This window comes from Engystomops pustulosus, chromosome 6 (genome assembly GCF_040894005.1).
Source record: "Engystomops pustulosus chromosome 6, aEngPut4.maternal, whole genome shotgun sequence".
Classification (NCBI taxonomy): Eukaryota; Metazoa; Chordata; class Amphibia; order Anura; family Leptodactylidae; genus Engystomops; species Engystomops pustulosus.
Window position 1 is genome coordinate 161,151,494 of NC_092416.1, and position 25,179 is coordinate 161,176,672.

General features: G+C 41.9%; 1 protein-coding gene across 7 annotated transcripts in view; it reads right to left on the reverse strand.

Moving 5' to 3' along the window:
* PTPRT (protein tyrosine phosphatase receptor type T) overlaps window positions 1-25,179 on the reverse strand; it is a 243,567-nt gene that overhangs the window by 109,319 nt on the left and 109,069 nt on the right. For all 7 annotated transcript variants that reach the window (XM_072112145.1, XM_072112142.1, XM_072112141.1 and 4 more), the window contains exons 4-6: window positions 17,771-17,852; window positions 9,577-9,692; window positions 7,713-7,887 (exon numbers count right to left, since the gene is read on the reverse strand). In XM_072112145.1, coding sequence (XP_071968246.1) covers window positions 7,713-7,887; window positions 9,577-9,692; window positions 17,771-17,852 — 373 coding nt within the window. The remainder of the gene's footprint in view (window positions 1-7,712; window positions 7,888-9,576; window positions 9,693-17,770; window positions 17,853-25,179) is intronic.

Sequence of the window (25,179 nt, forward strand, 5' to 3'; positions counted from 1 at the left end):
ACCTCCTGAGAAGAACTACAGTATAGTTGAGAGGGAGTGCTTGGCGATAAAATGGGCTCTGGAATCCCTGAGATTTTACTTGATAGGGCGACAGTTTACACTAGTGACCGATCACTCTCCCCTCACCTGGATGAGTCAGGCCAAAGAGAGGAACGCCAGGGTCACAAGGTGGTTCCTAATGTTGCAGAATTTCAAATTCACGGTAGAACATCGAGCGGGAAAGCTGCATGGGAATGCCGATGCCCTGTCTCGTACCCACTGTCTGATGGCCAAAAGTGTTCGCCCCCACAGGGTCAAACAGAGGGGGAGGGTATGTGAGACACTGAAGGGGTTAACTGTGGATGGGCGGTATGTTTCCCCTAGGTTTTGCTATTATGCAAGGCCTTAGTGCTGAGGTTGGGTGTCCAGCACCTTGGACACAGGTGATGGGAGCAGCCCAATTAGTCTTTTTTTTTAAACCGCTCAGCAGAGCTGGAAGGGTTGTCTCTCTCTGGAAGGAGGCTGGAGAGCACACAGCCCTGACCTCTGTGCCTGGAGCAGCCAAGTGATTTTGTATAGTGGTGAGTTAGTGTATACCTGTATAGTTAGCACCCTGACGGGTAGGATTTTTGTTTATTTAATGCCTGAATGTAAAGGCTGTTTTATTTTGCTGCTACAATAAACGCAGGCGAGACCTGTTTTGGACTGTACTTTGGTGTCACTGTCTTGAACTGCATCACAGCACCCCGCTACCACAGTCTCTACTGGGCCAAATCTCCCACACCCTATAGACTCTAACTGTCTGAGTGCTGGGGTCCTACCAGGGGAACTGCTCATAGAACAGGTACCAGATATATACTCTGATACTCTATTTAATCTCTGTGCAACTTTGATAGTCATGGACCTTGAACAAAGAAGTAGTGCATATGGGTGATTGTCTCTGAAGGAAACAGGGGTCCTGGGATCCCACCTCTATTCCTTAGTAAACAAGTTGTGTACTGGAAAGTAAAAGGAGAAATATGTAATTGATTAGTTATTAATTCCAATATTAATGGAAATCTACCATCAAACCTGATAATCCAGGGACACTTACTCATAGACCAAGGCACCATGACTGTGGTGATCTTCTAATATCTGCTATCCATGACCTCCTTCCTTCTAAAATCAACTTTTACAATTATGCCAATGAGCCAGAAAGACTCTGGGCAGAGCCTCTCCGTACAGTAGTCTCACAGGCTGTTACAGTGTGCAGGAGCACTTCCCCCCTCCCACCATGTACTTACTATTCATTGCTGCTGACATTACAAGAAGGGCAGGGGGAAGGGTGAGACTGACATGTGCTGCTGCAGTGTAACCACAGCCCATAAAGCCAAAGCACAGATGGTTTCTAGAACATGCACATAACCTTTCTTGCTCATTAGCATAAACTAAAAAGTTGATTTTAGAAGAAAGGGGGCTATGGATGGGAAGCGCCATTGGTTCATCATGCTTGATTTCAATGGTAGATTTTCTTTAACTATAAACACTTCTAAAATGTTCTTGGTCACGGGACCACCCCTGTGGCTTTTGCTGTATGTAGTGGTCATCTACTCTATAAGTTCTAATTAAAAAAAAAAACTGAATATGAAAATAATTAACTATGCCTATGAATGCAAATCAGCAGAACAAGATACAAGTTATACAACAGTATTTATCATGAATATAACCTAGAATTTTAAGACGTTTTCTGAGTTTGGAGAAATATTTAAGGTCCCAATAGGCACTGGATAAATCCTCCAATGTTACAACAATGCTGGTTCCTTATTACTCTTCATTTTTTCGTGGCTACACAATAAAGTGTAGTAATACACACATGACCACTATAGGGAATCACTGGCCCCAACAGTGCATGACATCACACTATGGAGGCCAGGAATTGGCTATAGCAATAAGAAACCATTGCTGAAACGGCAGGGAAATTAGCATTCTTATTTACTAATTAAACATGATCACTTTATGGAGTATATTGGTCGATAATACTATCTGGAGTGCATCAGGATTGGGAAAGACAGAGAAGCAACTCTTGTCATCCTGTCTTAGTAACATCTACACCTAGCATATAAGTACCTTATAGGTCAGTGGTGGCGAACCTATGGCACGGGTGCCAGATGTGGCACTCAGAGTCCTTTCTGTGGGCACTCAGACCATCACCCCAGGACAGAGATCACCAGACAGGACCAAATCCACCAAATCTTCCTGCAGTGCCAGGCAACTTAAGAGATGCTTTAAATATAAAGATATTTTAAAGTGACACTTCTTTGGCTGTTTGGAACTGCAGGAAAAGTGAGAAGGAGTGGACAGGGTTGCATTATCTTTAGAGGTCATCCTGCTGGACCCTTCATTCTTCCTCTACAGAGAGACCCTGGACCCTACAATGATGTTCTTTCAACTGTATTGGTGCCTCCGTGGGCCAATATGATTGAAAGATATGAAAGAACAGGTAGCAATAAGTTATTGCTTAAAATGCCATGTTGGCACTTTATGGTAAATAAGTGGATTTTGGTTGTAGTTTGGGCACTCTGTCTCCAAAAGGTTTGCCATCTCTGTTATAGGTAACAGAACATATACCACACAATGAACCTGAGGTCAATAAAAAAAAGACTTAATATGAAGTTTATAAAACACACAGGGGCACATTTACTAAGGGTCCGCACACCGCATTTCCCGACTATTTCCAATTTCGCATCGCATTTAACAGGGGTTTTTGGTGCACGCGATCGGATTTTGGCGCAACCGACTTTCATGCGACACAAATCGGGGGCGTGGCTGTCGGACAACCCGACTAATTTGGACTAAGCGCGGGATTTAAAATTCAAATTGTGTCGCAAGACAATGCACTCAAATACACTGAGAAGAAGAAGGTGAACTCCGGCGGACCTCAGCGAGGAAGCGACACATGCAGGATATCGGGTGCATGCTCTTAGTGAATCGCGACGGACTTCATCCTCGTTGGACAACGCACCTCGGGGATCGCGAGTGTACCGGGTAAGTAAATGTGCCCGACAATATGACCTATATGATACTCTACACTATAAACACACGTTGGTGGCCACCAATATACATTTTGTAGCAAACTTCCCGCATTAAAGCCCAAAGTATGCAGCAGGCCAGGTTAACTAAACATAAGTGCCAAACTAAATAGCAAAATTCTGAGTACTACTGAGTAGAGTCACGTCCACCACATCACCCCTACCTGCATGAAGCACAATAATAACTCCCGTCCCATCTGTAAACTGTATTGGGGTTCTAAGGTTGCAGATACAGATTAAATCACATGGGGAGGAAATGGGTCAGGATTAGTGATGAGCCGACGCGAACTACAAAGTTCAAGGTTGTAGTGAACTTTGCGTGTTCAGGTCCCCCAGAGTCTTCCCTGAAATTCATTCAAACACACCAATTGCAGACGTTAACTCTTAAATATCACCAACGGCATCCAAACAGCTGCGGGTGCGCGCCAGCGCTAACCTCTGGGCGTTGCTGGATTACACGAAATTGGTTGCTTTCAATTACATCATCTGGAGCGATGACCCTCTTAAAAAATGGTGGCATGCAATATGACCGGTGACAGGTTAGTTCCATAGTTCAGGCAGTTTGCCAGTAGCATTTAAACAGTTAACACCTGTGATTGATGACACCGAACAGGATCTTAAGGGATCTTAAATTTCCGAATCCCAAATTTTATGGATCCGCTCAACACAAGTCAGGATCCAACTTTTCCCTTCTGAGAATTTCAGGAGCATCCACACATTTTGGGAGCCCCGCAAAATTGCTCATTTGTTAGAACCTATCATCATATTGTAGATGACGGGATCTACACGAATAATTACTTGACCTTGTAGTATTGTTGACAGGAGTTGACACAATCCATTTTATTGCCTTTTCCCCCCTTTGTTTCTTGTTTGTTGTATTTTTAGAGTTACAGTTTGGTAGAAGTCTGTGATATTTCTGTAAGTAGAGTCTATAATTACTGTTTTTATCATTTGATGAGAGGAAGGAACACTCTGTCATGTACTAACTATCTTGTCAGGGCTGAGTGACGTCTGTCTCTTTGTCCCAGCTGTGTCCCCACCTCGGGGTCTCAAAAAATCAAGAGCAAGTTTACAATTTCCATCTCTATCCTAGGGCTTTTCACGGGGCCAAGCTCCGCAAAGTGGAAGAACCTTCCTGGCGGCTAACAATCCTTCAAAGGATGTCACTGAATCACAGATGAGACAAATTGACTCTTTCACAACTTCTAGTATATATTAAAGCTTCTATGTTAATATATCCATGAAACATCTCATCACATAATTCTGCTTCGCTTGTCTGTTTTTCTATTAATAAATCAGGAAACCACTCTACAAGTTCTCCTCCGGTTGACCATGTTGCCTATGATAAAGCGCGCTGCTATTTTGTATCTCCGGAGCGGCCGACTGTATCACTCATAATTATTCATGTCCAGATAAAATGGTAGCATAACTCATAGTGGTGGACTGTGACATCGGTTTGCAAGCAGAATATTAATAAATTCCCAAAAGCATGAAAAACCAGACAAGTGGTTCCACCTTTCATGACCCAGAAGGACCTGAGCCTCCATGTATTGCTGGTCAGACAAGTGGTCAATCCTACTCACTAAGTTAACCACTCACTATATATAAAAAGGGTCATAAATGAATACAATGTTTTCTAATGAATATTATAATAACCCTATAAACTATAGATCAATCTGTTAATATCATTTGGATCAATTTTATGCTGTCTGCAGATAGAATCAAATCAATTTAATAAAAAAAATCTTTTTCTATCCCCTTAGAGCCATAATTGAGGATTTACACAGTAGAATTTGCAGATAATACTAAGCTCTGTAAGGTAATTAATACAGAGGTGAATAGTATACAGGCAGTCCCGGGTTACTTACAAGATAGGGTCCAAAGGTTTGTTCTTAAGTTGAATTTTTATGTAAGTCGAAACTATATTTTATAATTGTAGTTCTAGACATTTTTTTTTTTTTTACCCCAGTGACAATTGGAGTTTTACATTTATTTGCTGTAATGGGACCAAGAATTATCAATAAAGCTTCATTACAGACACCTTACAGCTGATCAGTGCAGTCTGGGACCATAGTAAAGTTTCCAGGGAGCTTCACCAGAGTCCGTCTTTAACTAGGGGTTGTCTGTAAGTTAGGTGTCCTTAAGTAGGGGACCGCCTGTAATATAACAGAGGGATTTGTGGAAGCAGGAGGATTGGATGGAGAAACGGCTAATGAAGTTTAATGTAGATAAATGTAAGGTTAAACACTTGGGCCAAGCTACCAAAAAATAATATTGTTTGAACAATTAATTACTTGTTAAAACTGCATTAGAAAAGGACTTGGGGGTATTGTTGGGCAGTAAATATTGTCCTTGCATATTATCAATGATTTCTACTGAATAGAGTTTGGGTGAGTAAGAGGTACACTTAGATGGTTGCCAGTCCCAAAGAAATTGGACCACTTGGCCAACCATAGTCTAATATACACAATCACTTTAAAGATTGGCCATCAACTTTTGCATCCAGAAAATCCCTTTAATTTTCGGTTTTCTGAAAGTCACATGATACCATTGTTACTAATCTCTCAGTAAACATATTACCAATCTTTCCTACCTACCACCAACATTGCTAGGACTGAAGTGTTAGATTAAATCTAGAAAGACCGTAGGAGGGCTGTGAGGAAAGGAAGACATAATAATAATAAGACAGTAACACACAGTTGGAGGTTCAAGATGGAAGTGAGAAGACAGCAGGAGGTAAGGAGGCCTCTAGATACCTGCTGGGTCATACACACCATCTAAAATAACGACAACAGGGTCCCAAAGAGACGGAACAGTTGGAGAAAACCAGGAGAATTGTAGATCTTGGTGATGCTCCTGGATGAGCAAGGGGATTCTATAGATAGATGCTTCATATCAAGTAAAGACACATTTCTCTTATAAGAAGAATACAATAAGATGCTGTATGTTGAGAATTAGTTTGTCTTATAATACAGAAGGGAAATATAAAAACCATCTAATATTTTAGGTTTGGTAAGAGCACCACCACGACGTCCCTCTGAGAGGAGCATGACTAATGCATTTGATTAGATTTCCCACAATGTCCGAACAATTCTCTGCCTTATGAAATTGACCCATCGTTCACATTTACTTTTATTCATTGCTGCAAGGAAATTGGGAATTTTAAAATGAACTGCAAAAAGGAAATACAAGGACGTGTGGAAAGCACCTTCTCCATTACTAATTTAGGACGAGGAGGTTTTTCTGAAATTGGACATGTCTACAAGATAAACATTTCCTGAAGAGTTACACCCTGTGCATTTATAGTAATAGTTAGGATTCCACTCATTTTTTTGGGAAAAAAATGCAAGGGGCTTTTGTAACTGCTTTAAAGTTATAGGGTCCCCGAGGAAAAATCAATAACAGAAACATAATTTCTTCTCTATCCACAGCGTGGCATTTACAGTAGTGATATCTTCTCATGTGGCACTGAGGTCCACGCCTCCTCCTTCCTCAGACATGTAGTGACCTCTGCATGGTGTCTATGAATAAGGACCTAATATGTAGGATAGAAAAGACAGGGACATGGGTAGGTAACATAAAATACCTCTTTGCCCATAGTAGGCCTGAGATGAGAAACTTCTGTAATATCTAGGATCTACGGCACAGCTCTAAGGGTCATACAGTAGTCAAAAAGACCCATAAGCTTGGGGATACACAAGCCCCTATCACAACACTTTGATCTCTTTGATCTCATGTCCGGCATATTAAAGGGAACCTGTCATCAGAAATTGGCCTAATAAACCACTACCAGTAGGTTGTCCAGCAGTTGAACACTTTCCAGATCCTGTTTCTTTCATGACCCAGCTTGGTGGCATCATCCAGAAAATCAACTTTGAAGTTAGATGTAAGTGAGATGTATAAAGTCAGGGAGGCAGAACTTCAGGAGATCTGATCAATCAATAACCATCAATACCATCAATAACAGTGAATGGAGTATTCTAAGGCAGGGAAAGCTTGACTTCAGTGTTAAACTCTCCTCCCCCTTGACTTCATAAATCCAATTCACATCTAACTTCAAAGTTGATTTCTATACATGAACAAGTGAAGGAGACTGTGGAGAAAAATGCAGCTGTGAAGGCTTCAGTATTCACCTAGAACATGTTGGGCAAGAATGGCCTAAGCTATTGGTAATGAGAACAATTTGCACAGGTGGCCAGAGCCAATCTTAGTCACCTGGGCCCATGATTTTAGACTATCTTAAATAAATTAAGGTCTATTAAATTCCGCACTGTTTTCCCATCGACTTTAAGGAGAACTCTCTACACTCTGGTTGCCGAGTCTTAAACCTTTGGAGCCGATTTTATCACATTTGATGGAAAAAATAATGGTACATGTTGGAGTGTTTCAAGGATCCAACAGTGGCAGTGTCTTCCATTAGGCAAGATTGATGTCCAACTTGGATCAACCAAGGAGTAAGTGCAGTCTCACAGATAATAATGGACAGTCTTGATGGCTTCATGTGGTTCCTGTCCTCTGTGAGGAAGTCATTTCTGTTTTAAACTCTTTATATATGGTATATTAACATTATCTCCAACAGGAGCCACATTTGAGTTACTTAATGTAATAATCATCGTCAGAACCCTATCATAGGATAACCATAACATATCTGTACTGATTACTCACCTTTGACAATGAGCTCTGCATAGTTGGACACCCCAGAACCTCCAGCTGATCTTAAGACACAACGATATTTGCTGATACTTCGCTGTGAAGTGTCTCCGACGTTGACTGTAGCAGAGAAGCGCCTGTGATTTACCACGCGAGTTACCATGAGACCTGTGTCGCGTCCATTCCACTGCTGCAGAACAGAGATAAAGGCTTACAATCAGTCACACCGCATTCGAAAAGCAAGTAGGTAAGGACAGATCCTCTAATCCACTTTAATTTCTACAAACTTAAAGTCGAAATTGCTAACCACTAAGGAAGAAATAATAAAAAGCCAAGTCAGCCATGTTCTGTGATGCAGACCAAATGCTGGTCGGAGTCCTGCTGACTCTATCACCTACTCCAGAGGTGGTGAACCATCCACATCATGGAGGCCTCATATCTGACCTTTGATTCCCTATATGAGGCTACACATGACATTCAATGGATCATAGGTTGCAGAAGAAGGGGGTTGCAAATATTGCATGATGGGTGACCATTGCCCAATCAGAATGGGTAGGTTCCCCTTACAAAGGGGAAAATGCTAACTGAAAATGAGGAACACAGAGTCCTATGAAATGACAGTCTTCAATTGTTTCATGAGGACCACAATTACTTACTGTTGAAACTTTCTTCATAAAAACTATACAAGGTGAGTCAAAAATCTCAGAGCTCCCTTTTATTTTAGAAAATTGAAAATACATATTTGATACCCCAGTCAGTAAATGGTGAGATGGTGAGATCTTATAGTCATTTCCCAATACATGGCGTCCTGAAGGCCATCAAATTTTTCCAATGGGAAGATGGTCATATAACAGATCAAAGACCAGAACTGTATAAAAATCGATCGGATTTGCATCGTCTCTTGTATTTCAAGAATACTGGGGGTCATTTACTAAGGGCCCGATTCGCGTTTTCCCGATGTGTTACCCAAATATTTCCGATTTGCACTGATTTTCCCTGAATTGCCTGGGTTTTTGGTGCATACGGTCGTGCACGCGGCGGAAATGGGGGGGGGGTGTGGCCGAACGAAAACCTGACGGATTCGGAGAAACCGCCGCATTTAAAAAAAAAAAAATTGTCGCTGGACACGCGCTTACCTTCACCAGGAATAGGATCGTGAACTCCGGCGGACCTCGGCGGACTTCAGCGCAGCAGCGACACCTGGTGGACGTCGAAGGAACTGCCTTAGTGAATCGCCAGAAGACCCAAATCCACCGCAGAGAACACGCTGCTGGATCGCGAATGGACTGGGTAAAAAAAAAAAGTAAATCTGCCCCACTGAATACTAAAAGTGCAACAACAATCAGAAATGTTCCCATTGTTGTCCATGGTGCTGAACAGAGAGTTGAAGGTGCTGGATCGAATCGTTATGAGAGTTCATGAAGAATCTATATGTTGATAACCTTTGAACCACAAGAGATATTACACATCCGATTTCAGCAATTGATTTCGGGGAAACCAGTCTTGTTTGATGGGTCACATGACCGCCTTCACATAGGAAAAACCTGACCCAATATGGTGGCTTTCTAGATCTTCTGAACATTGATAGGTCCCTCACTTATTACTTGCTGGGATATTCATATACATCATGCCCCCTTTCATCTTTAAAATAAAAGGGGGCCTGAGTATTTTGACCCGGTATATCAATCTAGTTAACTTATTTTGCTCAGAGGCCACACAATAAACTGCATTTCCAAAGCAGTTGAAGATGGAAGGGGTCTGAGAAAACCTGAGATGACCCCAAGGGCTTCCTCTATGGTGTATAGTCATATTTGCATCTAAATTGTATATATCACAGCTACAATAGACATTTCCATCTCGGTCCTGCTTTCTTCCTTACCTGCAGCCATAACTTGTCATGTTGAGACCATTTCCCTCCAGCAATGCATTGAAACGTAGCGTTCTGTCCCACGTTCACCTCCACGTTCTGCAAGCGCAGGAAATGGGGAGCGTTCCCTGAACACAAAGAGAAATATCTAGATATTAGTGCCGAGACCTTTAGAGTAACCAGCAAGCGGTTTCCTAGCTCAGTTTGGTTATTAGCAGGACTAAACGTATAGCCGCTGTCTGCACAGACTCCTAAATGAGCTACAGGAGGAGAATTACTGCTCGTTCTGCGAGAGCCTGGCACCGTTTCAAGGCGACTATAAAAAGATCAGAGAAAAGCAAAGGCATTTATAGAAATGTCAGGGACGTGTCTCTTATCTGCTTCTACTACACCTACAAGGACACGCACCTTCAATACAGTCACCATAAACCTCAATATGACCATATGTGAGAAGGTATGACCTGCCCATGGTACTGGGACATGACTAACAGGGGCAGGAGGGATCCTCATAATCCGCAGCAGAAGCAAGTGGTGGTCGCTGGAGAAAGTTATTGCTTCTATTATTCCGTAATTTAAAAGAAAATTGTTTTTACGCTTCCAGGTTGAACTCTAATGACACTGTCCTGATGATGTAACACGGGTGGCATGGGTGCACCAGTCTGCCGCTGCTGCCCTATAGTGCAATCCCAGGGGAGGTCACTGACTGCACAAGATCTCAGAGCCAGAATGAAATATCCGCTACCCACTGGCTCTCAAATAGCGCAAGTTACAGAAAAGCCCTATACCCATCAATATACCAGTATTAATAATACATAAAAGTCATTACAACATGCTGCCTGCAGATAGGACACTGTGTACAATCTGCTCAGATCCTCCTATTCTATAACGTACTACCTGCAGATAGGAGACTAAGTACCATCTGCTTAGCTACTCCTGCTCTATATCATGCTGCACGCAGAAAGGACACTATGTACAATCTGCTTAGCTCCTCCTGTTATATAACATGCTGCCTGCAGATAGGACGCTGTGTACAATCTGCTCAGCTCCTCCTGCTCTATAACATGCTGCCTGCAGATAGGACACCATGTACAATCTGCTCAGCTCCTCCTGCTGCTCTATAACATGCTGCCTGCAGATAGGACGCTGTGTACAATCTGCTCAGCACCTCCTGCTCTATAACATGCTGCCTGCAGATAGGACACTATGTATAATCTGCTGAGCTCCTCCTGTTATATAACATGCTGCCTGCAGATAGGACGCTGTGTACAATCAGCTCAGCCGCTACTGCTCTATAACATGCTGACTCCAGATAGGAGACTTTTCACAATGCGCTCAGCTCCTCCTTCTCTATAATATGCTACCTGCACTTCGGACACTATGTACAATCTGCTCAGCTCTTCCTACTGTATAACATGCTACCTGCATATAAAACAATAACTACCCACTGGTTTTTAAAATTTTTGCCTGCAGATAGGACACCATGTACAGCCTGCTCAGCTCAATTTGCTCTATAACATACTGCCTGCAAATAGCACAATGGGGGTCATTTACTAAGGGCCCGATTCGCGTTTTCCCGCCGTGTTACCCGAATATTTCCGATTTGCGCCGATTGTACCTGAATTGCCCCGGAATTTTGGCGCATGCGATCGGATTGTGGCGCATTGGCGCTGACATGCACGCGACGGAAATCGGGGGGTGTGGCCGAACGAAAACCCGACGGATTCGGAAAAAACGCCGCATTTAAAAAAGGAAATTGTGTCGCGGAGCTTGCACTCACCTTCATCCAGGATAGGATCGTGAACTTCAGTGTATTTCAGGGAACTTCAGCGCAGCAGCGCCACCTGGTGGATGTTGGAGGTACTGCCTTGATGAATCCCGGCCGGACCCGAATCCACCGCAGAGAACGCGCCGCTGGATCGCGAACGGACCAGGTAAGTAAATCTGCCCTATTTTGTACAATCTGCTCAGCTCCTCATGCTCTATAAGGCCCCTTCCACACTTGCGTTTTTCAAGTGCGTGTTCTGTGCATGCTTTTGACGCGCAGAACTTGCATTGCACTCTGAGCCATTGTAATCAATGGGCTTTTTCACACTTGCATTATTTTTTCACGCACACACGTTTTTTTTTTACGCGTGTTTAAATCTCAGCATGCTCTACTTTTGCAAGTCACGTGAAAACTGAAAACTGATTGCACTCTGATGCAAAACGTCAGTTTTTCACTGACCAAACCCTGATCGCACCCTGATCAAACTCTGATGTGATCTGCAACGTGAGTGTGGAAGGGGCCTTACTTTTAGGCCCCTTCCACACTTGCGTTGCAGATCACGTCAGAGTCTGATCAGGGGGCGATCAGGGTTTGGTCAGTGAAAAACGCACATTTTGCATCAGAGTGCAATCAGTTTTCAGTCAGAGTTTGTTCAGTGTCTCAGTTTTTCATGTGCATTTTCAATGCAATTTCAATGCGTTTTTCTCGCGCAGGTAATGTGCGTGAAAGGACTCAGGACTGAGCTCTATCTTTTCTATGGCAATTGATGTGTGAAAAACGCATTGCACTTGCAAGTGTCTCAGAGTGCGGTGCGTTTTTGATCCGTCTCCATAGACTTGTATGGTGCGTTTTTCACATGCGTGACTTGCAAAAGTAGAGCATTAGAGTTAAAAAAAAAAAATGCGCGTGTGTGCGTGAAAAAAAATGCAAGTCTGAAAAGACCCATTGATTACAATACAAGTGCAATGCAAGTTCTGTGCGTCAAAAGCACGTGCAGAAAACGCGCATGAAAAACGCAAGTGTGAAAGGGGCCTAATTGGTTGCAATGGGTAACTAAGAACAGTTTTACTTTTAGACACCTTGATAAATCTGCTCCATGTATAAACAGCTCAGCTCCTTCTGCTCTATAACATGCTTCTTATACATTGCTGGTGTATTTGTTACTACAAGGGATAGGCCACCTTTGTCAGGCCACAGGACATGTAAACAAATCTTTCTAAAAACCTCTCTCATTTATTCTACAAACCCCGATTTTCTAATATTACAGAAATTGTTGTTCTCTTGTTTGAAGTGCAGGGAAATATTACTCGGCCCTTTTGCTCGCTAGAACACAGACAACAAGATTTGTATCTTTCAACTTTTAGTAATAAACAGGCGCGAGGGACTTCTGCTTTCAACGTGTAACGCACAAACATGTCTAGATTAGGTCTGTAAATCTGTCTCCACTGTTGGAGCAAACTATTATTATAAGTCTCCAAGTCCCAACCATGGCAGAGATAAGCCCGAGCATCACACATATCCTTCACAATGAAGGCTTTTCCAAATGCCGAGAAATCCCCTCTCCCAAGGCCCTAATAGACGCCGCAGCATCACCGCCGCCTTATTAAGACACTGAATCTTATGCCACGAGACCGAAACATGAAAATAATGAGAGCGGGACTGTTTTACCAAAGATTTCGTGAGATGTTAACTCTTTCACTACTAATTGCAAGTAAAATTTATGGGCATCTTGTTCCGATTTATATTTAGGGAGACCCCCAACTCATGGGCAGATGTACACAATGGGGTGTCTATGTATAGACCGAATGGTATATATATATATATATATTTTAATATGGTTATACAAATCTGCATTTGGGATTATGTAAAGCAGAGATGATCACCGTTTTATGGATATGCAAATGAGACTGCAAGTGCATCTGGATGGACTTAATTTGCAAAAGGATGTCTATACATATACACCGCAGGGTAAGTTTTTGTATAATGTTATAAAAAATGTGCATTTAGGAGAGTACATTTTAGGTAATATTTTTTTTTTAATGTTTTCTGACAATACATTAGACTTACAGGGAACCTGTCATGAGGATTTAGGCCCACAAGCAATAAGCAGACTATTGTCCAGAAGAGGCACAGGATCACAATCATGTCCTTCTATATTTTGGACAACTTTGAATGCTGCTTACAAATTACCTGAAGAGTCAAAGGGCGGAGTAGAGTCTTGTAGGATGTCCTCTCCTGCCTTGACTGATGTCCCATAGTATAAGTACATCATCATTAGCCGTGTAAAGCAGCTGCCTCCAGACTTGTGGTGTTGTACCTAACCTCAATCGGACCTCAATAAAGCCAGGATGGGACATCCAGGGGCATGTGAGTATATCACACACAGTATATACACAACATATATACAGTACCATATACAGAGACATACAGCTTATACACATCACATATGCACACACATATAGGGGGGATATTTATCAAGGCTTCTATGCAATTGCTAGGACTGGCGATTATTTTCCCCAATCTGCCAGTTTCATGCCATAGGTACGTGGAGGGGCAAGAGAGGCTAGACCGGAGGGTGGGCGCAGCCGGCAGGGAGTGGGCAGGTACGGCGCGGATTGTCCCTGTCCCTGCCGCCTTCACACTTAGTGCAGCTGACGAATTTTCATATGTGATAATTCACATGCTGCATTTATTTCTACTCCAGGCCTCAAGAGAGCTATCATCACATCACATATACACGCTCATACAGCAAATACAAACATACATACAATACCACATACAGCATACACACAACAATACACACCCAATACTCCAGAAGCCATGGCCACCTGACACTGTGGGCCCCATACAAGCTGCTATGGCTGCTACCGCTTAAGTTACGCCCCTGCGGACACCATAGAGTGACTTTTCTTCTCCCCCGTGACTCCTCACTGATAATTGTTCAAGATCTATTTCTATGCAATGGTGAATCTTTGTGAAACAATTCCCTAAATTCCCATGTTACATTCCAGGACATGGGGGTGTTTTTTTTTAAAGACCATTATAAACAAGTCACCGAAAAACTCAGCATGGAAAAATGAAATAATCTGCAGCGCACGTATGATGTTGCTCTAGATTCTCACCCCGGATTGTTATCTGCTTGGAGGCTTTGTGTAAAATCTATAACAGGATCCTCCACCAAGTTGATTTCATTTACACTGTGGCACCAGGGTCTTGAAAGGCTACACATTTTGACAACCATCATTTATAACAGGTCTCTAGAATGGTAACTGAGCAGAAAAAACTCTAAAAAGCCTCCTGCTCTATTCTCTGTGCATTGACTTTTGAGAGCAGTTGATGGGCGTGGCTTCCCCTTCTGCACCTAATATAGCCACGCCCATGCTTTTTGCTCTAGTCCCACCCCTGCTTATTAGGCTTTACCCTTCCTGTTAGCTTTTGTCTTTACTGCATTTATTTTCCGACTATAAACACAAAAAAAACCTAGTAATTCATAAAGCATAAAAAAGTCACAATAGATAAAAACCTGGCAGTGCTCCATAACACTTAACCCCGTCTGCTTTTTAACATTCATGGGGGCAAACGTTACTTAATTGCTCTATGAAGTCAATGGCCCCCTCCCCATCTCCATATTATCTTCCTTATTATCATATCTCCATAAAGCATTTGGTGCACTGAGCAGATGAATCAGTGCAAATATTAAGGGTATAAAATGTAAGAAAACATAAAGCAGGATTTAAATTAGCAGGAGACGTGGCACAGCATGAAATTCAGCGGGGAACGAAAAACAGAGAAGTGTGTAGTATTTATAGACGGTTGAGCACGGGTAGAAAGGACAATTAGATGGTAGATAATGATGTGTTACGGATGTTATACTGCACAGCGGCGATGAGGCAACAGAAGTTTCAGCTAGAACGGAAGAGGCTGAACTTTGCACCTATTGTTATAACTTTTTATACAATTGCTAATAATAATACATGTGCGAGACTACATTCTTTCTCGTAATAAGTTTATTACTTTCCATAATTCAAAATGTTTGCCCAAAATCGGTAGGGGCTATGAAACCTGGCCCCAGCAATGATCAGATGTTCATTCAGCATAAACAGGGGGCACAGGGGACAATTGCTCCAATGTTGGGACCGAATGCAGTTTCTGTAGCTCAAAATCCACCATAATAAACCAGGGACAATACTCATAGATCCAGGCACCGTGACTGTGGTAATCTTTTTATATTTGTTATCCATCGCCTCCTTCTTTGTAAATATAAACTTTTAAAATTATGCTAACAAGCCAGAAGGGGTATACCCAAGTTCCTCCATGATGTAGCTTTACAGGCTGTTACACTGTGTAGGAGCACTTCCCCTCCCACCGTGTGCTGCTGCAGTGAGATTTCAGCAGGGAGTGGGAGGTGGGAAGTGCAGAGGGAGCAGGGGGGAGGGTTAGACTAATTAGATGTTGGAAAGGGTTGGGTGTCGCTTCCCACTGTCCAATGTTCACCCAGTAATGGAGTATAATATAGGCAGTTTGGGTGCCCAAGGCTTCTATGGAGCCCATGGCCAACCAACCACCCATAAAGTCTGATACTACCTTGAAGGGATTATATAGGTTATCAATTTTCCATCTTTTGATAGTTGTGCTGTTCAAATCAGACTAAATAAAAAAGTTCAATGCAGAGTACCTGAGATACTCCAGCAGAGTGCCTAGGACAGTGGTGGCGAACCTATGGCACTGGTGCCAGAGGTGGCACTCAGAGCCCTTTCTGTGGGCACTCAGGCTATTGTCCAAGGACAGAGTTCACCAAACAATGAATCTTCCTGCAGTCCAAGGCAACTTGAGAGAAGCTGCCCTCCATGCTATTTTAAAGCGACACTTTATTGGATATTTGGAACTGCAGGGATAGCAAGAAGGTGTTGACAAAACTGCATTATCTTTAGAGATCATCCTGCTGGACCCACCATTCTTCCTGCACAGAGAGACCCTGGAGAGAACTGTATTGGTGGCCTCAGGCGGCCGATACAATTGAAAGCAGTGGAAGAACATGTAGCAATAAGTTACAGCTTAAAATGCCATGTTGGCACTTTATGGTAAATAAGTGAATTTTGGTTGTAGTTTGGGCACTCGGTCTATAAAAGGTTCGCCATCACTGGCCTAGGATGTTTGGGATATTTCGTGAGTATATCAGGCACTGAGCCTGATGTGACCAGCACGGCTATCGAAAGAGGGAGAAGACCCGGTAGCCTATCCATGCAAAGAAACTCCAAAGCCCAGATGGAGGATCCTCTAAAACGTGTCAGCCACTTATATCATTGACAACATTTTTACGGAGTTTTGTCATTCAGCACAACTCCAAAAGGTGAGGACCACTAACCTTGTTTCCATATCTATCATACCACCTCTGAATTACACTATCGGTGCTGTGCCCTCTCCTTTTTGTGTCCTATTCATCTCATACTGAAGAAATAATAAGTACAGGGGCCTCCTGTCCTCTCAGCACAAGTCTATGGGGGTAATTTATCTTTATTTTTCCTTCTGTTTTTTCTGTCTTTTTTGAGACATTTTTTTGGCGCATTGCAATTTTTGCACCTTTTTCCGGACATTTTGAAATTTGTTTTTCATCAGTAAGACACATTTATCTTCTATTCCGGATGTGCTAAATGTCACAAATGACATTTTTTGGCGCAAAAAACTCCAGACTACACCATACTTAAAGAAAACTTAGAAAATTGAAAGAAATGACTTGAGACATTTGTGCGACATTTTTGCAACATTTGCAACAAATGTCTCAAGAAGAAATCTGAACAAAAAAAACGTTTAGCACACAGAAAAAAGACGGGCAAAAACAAACCAAAACAAACAGAAATAAGATAAATGACCCCCTATAAGTCCCCTTACTGGACTTTTAAAGGTCCTTCAAAGGTCCTTATAATAATAATAATAATAATAATAATAATTCCTTTATTTATATAGTGCACACAGATTACACAGCGCTGCACAGAGCTTTCCAGTCCCTTTCCCCAATGGGGCTCACAATCTAATCATCCTAACAGTATGTGTCGGAGGAAACCCACGTAAACACGGAGAGAACATACAAACTCTTTGCAGATGTTGACCTGGATGGGACTTGAACCCAGGCTTTAACAAGGCTGTAGTGCTAACCACTGAGCCACCATGCTGCCCTTTTACTGAACGAAGGGACATTCTACCCTCCAACCTTCCACATCTTTTCCAAAAAGCTTGGTTTTGGTAAAACCAATAAAAATAATTAGAGGTCGAGGAAGTGTAAAATGAAGGGTATTACACATCTGCAGCTGCTTTATGATGGAAAATAATCTTCTTCGGCTTGTGAGGATGGGTTTAGTAGAATCACTGTTACAGCAAATGTATAATAGAAGCAAATATATGCCCAAAACGATATATAGAAGTGATTGAGGTGAGTATACATACGGCAAGGGTGGGCCAGGACCCGGACTTCATCTACTGCAATATATCCAGGATGGTCTTTAACAGAGACGGCTTCAAATATAATCTGCAAAAGAAAAGCGGATGAAATAATTATCTACATGATTCACCGATATCCATTATCCATTAGCCGTAGCCCTCAGTAGATATTGATACCATCAAGGTGACTTTGAGAAAGTTTGCACCATATGACTCATATTGACATCACTCATTTTTAGAGCAGACACTCAAAGATCCAATTCTTATGCAATACATCATGTAATACATCAAATGATCAGACCGCAAATACAAGTAGCAATCTTTGGACTTACTCGGGGGGTTTTGTGAGTGTTGGCACTCCGCCAAATCAACCATCTCAGGGTTTTTTTTTCCATTTTAAGCATTTTTTATATCTGACCTCCACATAGGACATTGGAAGAGGGATAAGTGCTGCATAACAACACATGACAGCCCATATCCAGACATATTGGTGGTATAAATGTCCATTAGAGATAATCAAATTATATATGATACACTCCAGTTTTATGGTAGTTTCTAGAGATGAGCGAACATGCTCGTCCGAGCTTGATGCTCGTTCGAGTATTAAGGTACTCGAGACGGCTCGTTGCTCGGACGAGTATTTCCCCTGCTCGAGATCGAGCATTTAATTAAAAAAACACAGTGAAGAACAATGAAGAATAGAATAAAAACAGTGAACACAGTGAACACAGGATCATTTAAGTGAAAAACACAGTGAAGAACACAGTGAAGAATAGATTACAGATGTTCGGCACATCTGCTTACTTGTCGGAAGATACGCGCGGAACGGTGCGAACAAAATAGTATGTGAAGAACAATATATATGTGTGAAGAACACATTGAAGAACACGGTGAGCAGGACAGAGACAACGGGGAGCAGCACAGAGACACCGGGGAGCAGCACAGAGACACCGGGGAGCAGCACGGAGACATCGGGCAGCGGCAGCACAGAGACATGGGGCAGCGGCAGCACGGAGACATGGGGCACGGAGACATGGGGCACGGAGACATGGGGCACGGAGACATGGGCACGGAGAGCAGCGGGGCACGGAGACATGGGGCACGGAGACAGCGGGGCACGGAGAGCAGCGGGGCACGGAGACATGGGGCACGGAGACATGGGCACGGAGAGCAGCGGGGCACGGAGACATGGGGCACGGAGACATGGGCACGGAGAGCAGCGGGGCACGGAGACATGGGGCACGGAGACATGGGCACGGAGAGCAGCGGGGCACGGAGAGCAGCGGGGCACGGAGACATGGGGCACGGAGACATGGGGCACGGAGACATGGGCACGGAGAGCAGCGGGGCACGGAGACATGGGGCACGGAGACATGGGCACGGAGAGCAGCGGGGCACGGAGAGCAGCGGGGCACGGAGACATGGGGCACGGAGACATGGGGCACGGAGACATGGGCACGGAGAGCAGCGGGGCACGGAGAGCAGCGGGGCACGGAGAGCAGCGGGGCACGGAGAGCAGCGGGGCACGGAGAGCAGCGGGGCACGGGACAGCGTATCTCCCGACAAGTAAGCAGATGTGCAGAACATCTGTAATCTATTCTTCACTGTGTTTTTCACTTAAATGATCTTGTGTTCACTGTTTTTATTCTATTCCTCACTGTTCTTCACATCTGTTAACTTGTCGGGAGATAATATACGCGCGGAACAGTGAAGAATAGATTGCAGATGTTTGCATACATCTGCTAACTTATCAGAAGACATTCTTTTTCAATTAATTAACACATTTTATTCCCGAACCATGGTCCCTTTGAAAAATGCTCGAGTCTCCCATTGACTTCAATGGGGCTCGTTATTCGAGACGAGCACTCGAGCATCTGGAAAAGTTCGTCTCGAATAACGAGCACTCGAGCATTTTAGTGCTCGCTCATCTCTAGTAGTTTCCATAAGTATCAATTCATGTATAGTTGAATATTGGTCCTAGGTAGTCCCATTTGCTCCTAGTGACTGTTTTTGGATATATAGGGGCACATTTACATACCCGGTCCCTCTGATTTTCCAAAAGTGCATTGTCCGACGATAATGCACTCTGGCGGGATTCACTGAGATTGTGTGCCCAATATCCTGCATGTGTTGCTTCCCCGCTGATGTCCGCCGGAGTTCACCTTCTTCCTGGTGCATGTAAGTGCATTGGTTGCGACACAATTTAAAAGTTAAATCCCGCGCTCAGTCCGAATCAGTCGGATCCACCCCCAATTTCAGTCACATGAAAGTCGGCCCGATTGCGCCAAAATCCGATCGCGGCACAATCCCCTTCTTAATACCTATCCCAGCGGCAAAAATCCCCAAAATTTCTAAAACCAGACGAAAAAAATAGCGATCCGCGGGACCCTTAGTAAATAAGCCCCATTGAGAATCAATTCAAGCCCCAATTTATTCGGTTCAAATGGTTGTTGGTTTAAAGGGAACCTGTCAGCAGAAATGGACTTAATAAACGGCTAGCATTATGTTGTCATGCATTGTAACACCTTCCAAACCATGTTGCTTTTATAACTCGATCAAGTTTATTTCACAGACCATTGTGGTGACACAATCAGGATAATCAACTTTGAAGAGAGATGTAAAATGGTTGTATAACTGAAATGAAGTCAAGCTCTCCCATTACCAGATGGCCCTTTTGTTGTAAGTGACAGCACCCTGCGTCAAAGGTCATCAAGGGACAAGGGATGTCAAGGGACAAGGGCTCTACAGACGTCTGGTTCATGATGTCAATCACAGCAGAGGAGGTTGTTTGGAGGTTGGGAGAGCTTGACTTCAGTGCTAAACTCTCTGCCTCCATGACTTTAGACATTTTGCATCTCACTTTTAATTTTCTGGATGATGACACCACAATGACCTCTAATAGAAACAACATATGGTAGTGGTTTTTGTAGGCCAATTTCTGCTGACAGGTTAATTTTAATTGTGCTAGATTTCGTAAACCCAATTCCCTCTAGTCCTGTAAAGTAGATTTTATTTTTTTATGAAAATGTCCGATCTTGTTTCATTCATTTTTTACAAATATTTTACAAAAAAAAAACATGATCAGGATGTTCATCTGTTCGACAACATACTAGTAGTGGTTTATTAGGACAATATTTGCTTACAGGTGCCCTTTATTTGTTAGGAATTTTGTAAATGTAAATCTCTCTAGTCCTCTAGTTTTTTTTTTTAAAAAAAGGTTTATTAATTTTTTTTACAAATATTTTAGAAATGAAACATGATCAAGATTTTGATTTGTTTGACAACATACTAGTAGTGGTTTATTAGGGTAGTTTTAGCTAACAGGTTCCCTTTAATTCCTGAGAATTTTGTAAATGTAATTCCCAGTAGTCCCCTAAAGTCAAATTTTTTAAAATGTAAAGGTCCTATCTTGTTTAATTAATTTTTTTTTACAAATATTTTAGAAATGAAACATGATCAGGAAGTTGATTTGTTTGACAACAGTAGTGGTTTATTAGGCCATTTTTTGCTGACAGGTTCCCATTAATTGTTACGATAATGTAATGCACATTAGTACAGATTTTTTTAATAAAAAGGTCCTATCTTTTTATAAAGTCTATCTAATTTTTTTTTTTCATTAATTTTTTTTACAAAATTTTGGTAATTTTCAGTTATCACGGACGTGGTGCAACCAAACAACCATTAAAATCCCATTGAAATAAATAGACATTTTATCGGATCTATTAGACTTCCGTTCTGATTGTATATGCTAAATCGGTCCAAAGCGGATCAGAAAATATTCAGATTCCATTCAGTGCCCGCTTTGTATACAATTTATGAACTGGTGAATAGATTCGCTCATCTCTAATGTCCATTTTTCCAGAAATGTAAATTCACGGGATAAAATAAATCGCCGTTCCCGGTGGGACAGCTGTTCACATGTTTCTATATCCTAAATTTCCTTGATTTAATCCCAGCTAATGAGACACATCTCCTAACACCGACACAGCTGTGCGGAAACCCATGGAAGACGATCATACGTGATCGCTGTCTGCTCGCATTACATACACTAATCGCTGGATTGATTGTTATAGGCTGCATTGTCAAGACCAGAGCTCTGGGGCGTGGAGCTATATACACATAGCGTATAGATCAGCTTGTAGCTATATTGCTTTCCTTATGATATGAAGTGATGATATGAAGGGAACATAATGTACTTAAGGATTTATATATTTATTTCCGCATTAGAAAAAAAAACAATTGATTTTTCCAGGACAAAGTTTTGAGCAATTCATCCTCTTGGGGCCCAAATTCTAGCATCTTTGTAATTTAGCAGCGAGCTATACCCAGTATATTATATGGCTGCTTGCTTTGTTCAGTTAACATGTTTATTTCCCTTGTTGGCTTACAAAATTAACGTGGGTAGGGTTGCAAATGGAAATGTAACATCATCGCAAAGCACCAGCTGCTTATATAATTGGATATAGCCTCTTGTTAGGTTGAACTTTTGCAAGTTTCTGAAAGCTACGATACAATGTAACCATTATTAACATAACAGCTAGTAGATACTTCGCTTATTCTAAGCTTCCTAATCCATCTGTTCCTCTGTGGACTGATACATGCGGGGAAATCGGTCTATTCTAGTGATTAGTGAGTGATGTTCAGCAAAAGCAAACAGGTAAGGAGAAAGTTCTCAAATTTCAATCCCCTAGTGATGTTTATAGAATAAAGATAATTTATGACCCCTTTACTTTACAATTTTACACAGTGTTATTACTGTTTTAGCTCCTATCACTCAGTGATGGTCAGTGTAATATTCCAAAGTGTGAGCGGGGACTCTCTAAGCAGACACTTTATGATTCCTCTAGTGCTATGAAATGCTGTGTGCTGACAATGTACTATGATTATCAAGGTACAGGGTTTATCTACACTTTTATTTGGTTTCCAAAACATACAGGTAGGTTGTTTAGATTCTGAGCCCCATGGGGACAGGGACCACTTTGTCATGCTTTGTGCAGTGCTCCGTAATCTGTGTGCGCTATATAAATAAACAATTATTATTATTATTATTATTATTATGAACATTCACTAGTATCTGAAAAAGAGAGATGAGACAGATCAGAGATGAGAGATGATAAGATACATGAGATATATATAACACACAATGACACATTGTCAGCTCTGCCATATCTCAGCTATAACACCCACAGTCAGTTCTGCTATACCTCCTTGCCCTGTTATAAAGATCTTATCTTATCAGTAGTTTGTAGAATCTTTGCTCGCTGCTTTCCGGAAGGAAGTGTCTAAGTGTGAACTGGTCTTCTAATGCACTGGGGAGGGGCAGAGAAGAAACTGCCCTGCCTGACCATAGTCAGAAGATTTACAGTGGGATCCCAGGGCAACCAAATTTGTATACATCAGGACTGATAGAGACAGGTTGAAATTATATCTGTGAAATGCTGTATTTTTGTTAATACCCCTTTCATATTTATCTTCTATCATCCATCACCCTATCATCTGTCCATCTCCTATAACATTCTCCTACAGTCCCATATTACAGATATTTAGTTACTACTGTGTGTAACTACAAAGTGTTATTATTGTGCAGGGGTAAAGTTGTCTCTTACTGACTGTGACTGTTCATAAAATAGTTTTATTTAGGGGCCCCACTTTTAGTTTTACCCAGGGCCCAACTGTATCTAAAACCGGCCCAGCACATATGAAAATTAAGTAAAATCATTATACCTTTACAGTTATGCTTTTATGCAAACTCCTATGTAGTAAGTATAATCTTTTAGTGTTTTGGCCATGAAAGATACAATATTTCAAGATACATGAATAATAACATTGATTAGTGACATTGAAACACAACAGAGCAAATATAATAAAATGTATCCTTCCTTGAAAATGTCCTCTACCTATACGTTGATAAGAGTAATTCTGTCTCCTAAACTTACCATTTTTTTCCGTATTTTTTATTAATAATGGCAACAATTATTTATTTCTCATTATGAAGGAAATGACCCAGTATTTGGCACGACATGGAATTTTATTTCAGACAAATGCCCCCAAGACATCAGATTTCTAAAAGAGTAAGCAATTAATCTCATTAAACAGTGTGACATTAGGTCAGGCATCACACGTGCCTGCAATAATAGATGAGGCCGCCGCGTATAGACGGTAAATCTGTTCTGTACGTTACCTTTACATCCAACATCCCTGGAATGTGCAGATACATTGCCGATATTTTGCCCTACAAGTGCGTCTGCTTTATCTACTTATGGATGTTGATTTAGCTCGGAATATTTCATATCAAAGAAAATATCTGGATGTGAAAGGTCAATTGAAACAAAGTAAAGCACTTGATGTGTAACAGTAATTACGCTGGCGCACTTGTCAGGAGCGGGTCCTAGAAGAAGCAGCGCTGTGCAAATGCCAACCTTCGGAGGATGTGTAAAAGAGCAGAGAGCAAATTACACAAACTATCAGCAAATGTCAACATGAAGAGAGCTGGGGAGGAGGTAAAAGGGATTATTCCTCCATCCCGAGCCAGAACATTGTATGCACACATGACCCATAGGCCGGTTCTGCTCTAGCCACATCCGTTCTGTTAATATTAGTGGTTGATGCTCATTTGGAGTCTGTGTTGTAAGCCATTACTTATTGTTTTGGAACCTGCTATCCTGTCTTATGTTTTATATTTTCCTTGAAAGACGGATACAGATGGATCACATTTGTTCGGAGCATATGCTGCAGTCCGACATCGCCAACCCGCAGATGATGCAGTGTCCCAGCCTACTCTATTGTGGAACAGCATCAGTATGTCGTGGTTGGAACGCAATTACTAGGCCTTTGATTGTGATAATAATAAACCAGTTTTCTAGCTTTGTAATATGTTTTCCATGTACAGGCAGTCCCCGGGTTATGTGCATGATAGGTTCTGTAGGTTTGTTCTTAAGTTGAATTTGTATGTAAGTCGAAACTGTATATTTTATAATTGTGACTTCAGGCAAATCTCTTTTCGTCTCTGTGACAATTGGATTTTAAAAATGTTGGATTGTCATAAGAATCAGGATTAACAATAAAGCTTAATATCAGACACCATTGATAAATATTATAGCTGTTAACTTTAGCCTAAGGATAAAGTACAGTAATTACCAGAGGTGTTCTTAAGTAGGGGACCGTCTGTAGTTTGAGTGGTCATATGCGCTGCAAAGAGCTAACAGCTATTCCTTTTGACCCAACTATACACATGCATGCTTGAAGTTCCCTTGTTTTTCAATATGAAAAGGGGGTAGATTTTCATCATACACCTCTGGTCACAGATTATGTTTTCTTACTTAGGAAAAGTCATTAGTAGCCATTTGTGAGTCAATTAACTGCTATACACTATGATTGGCACGTGATGTTCCCCCTCTGCCTCCATGCACACACTG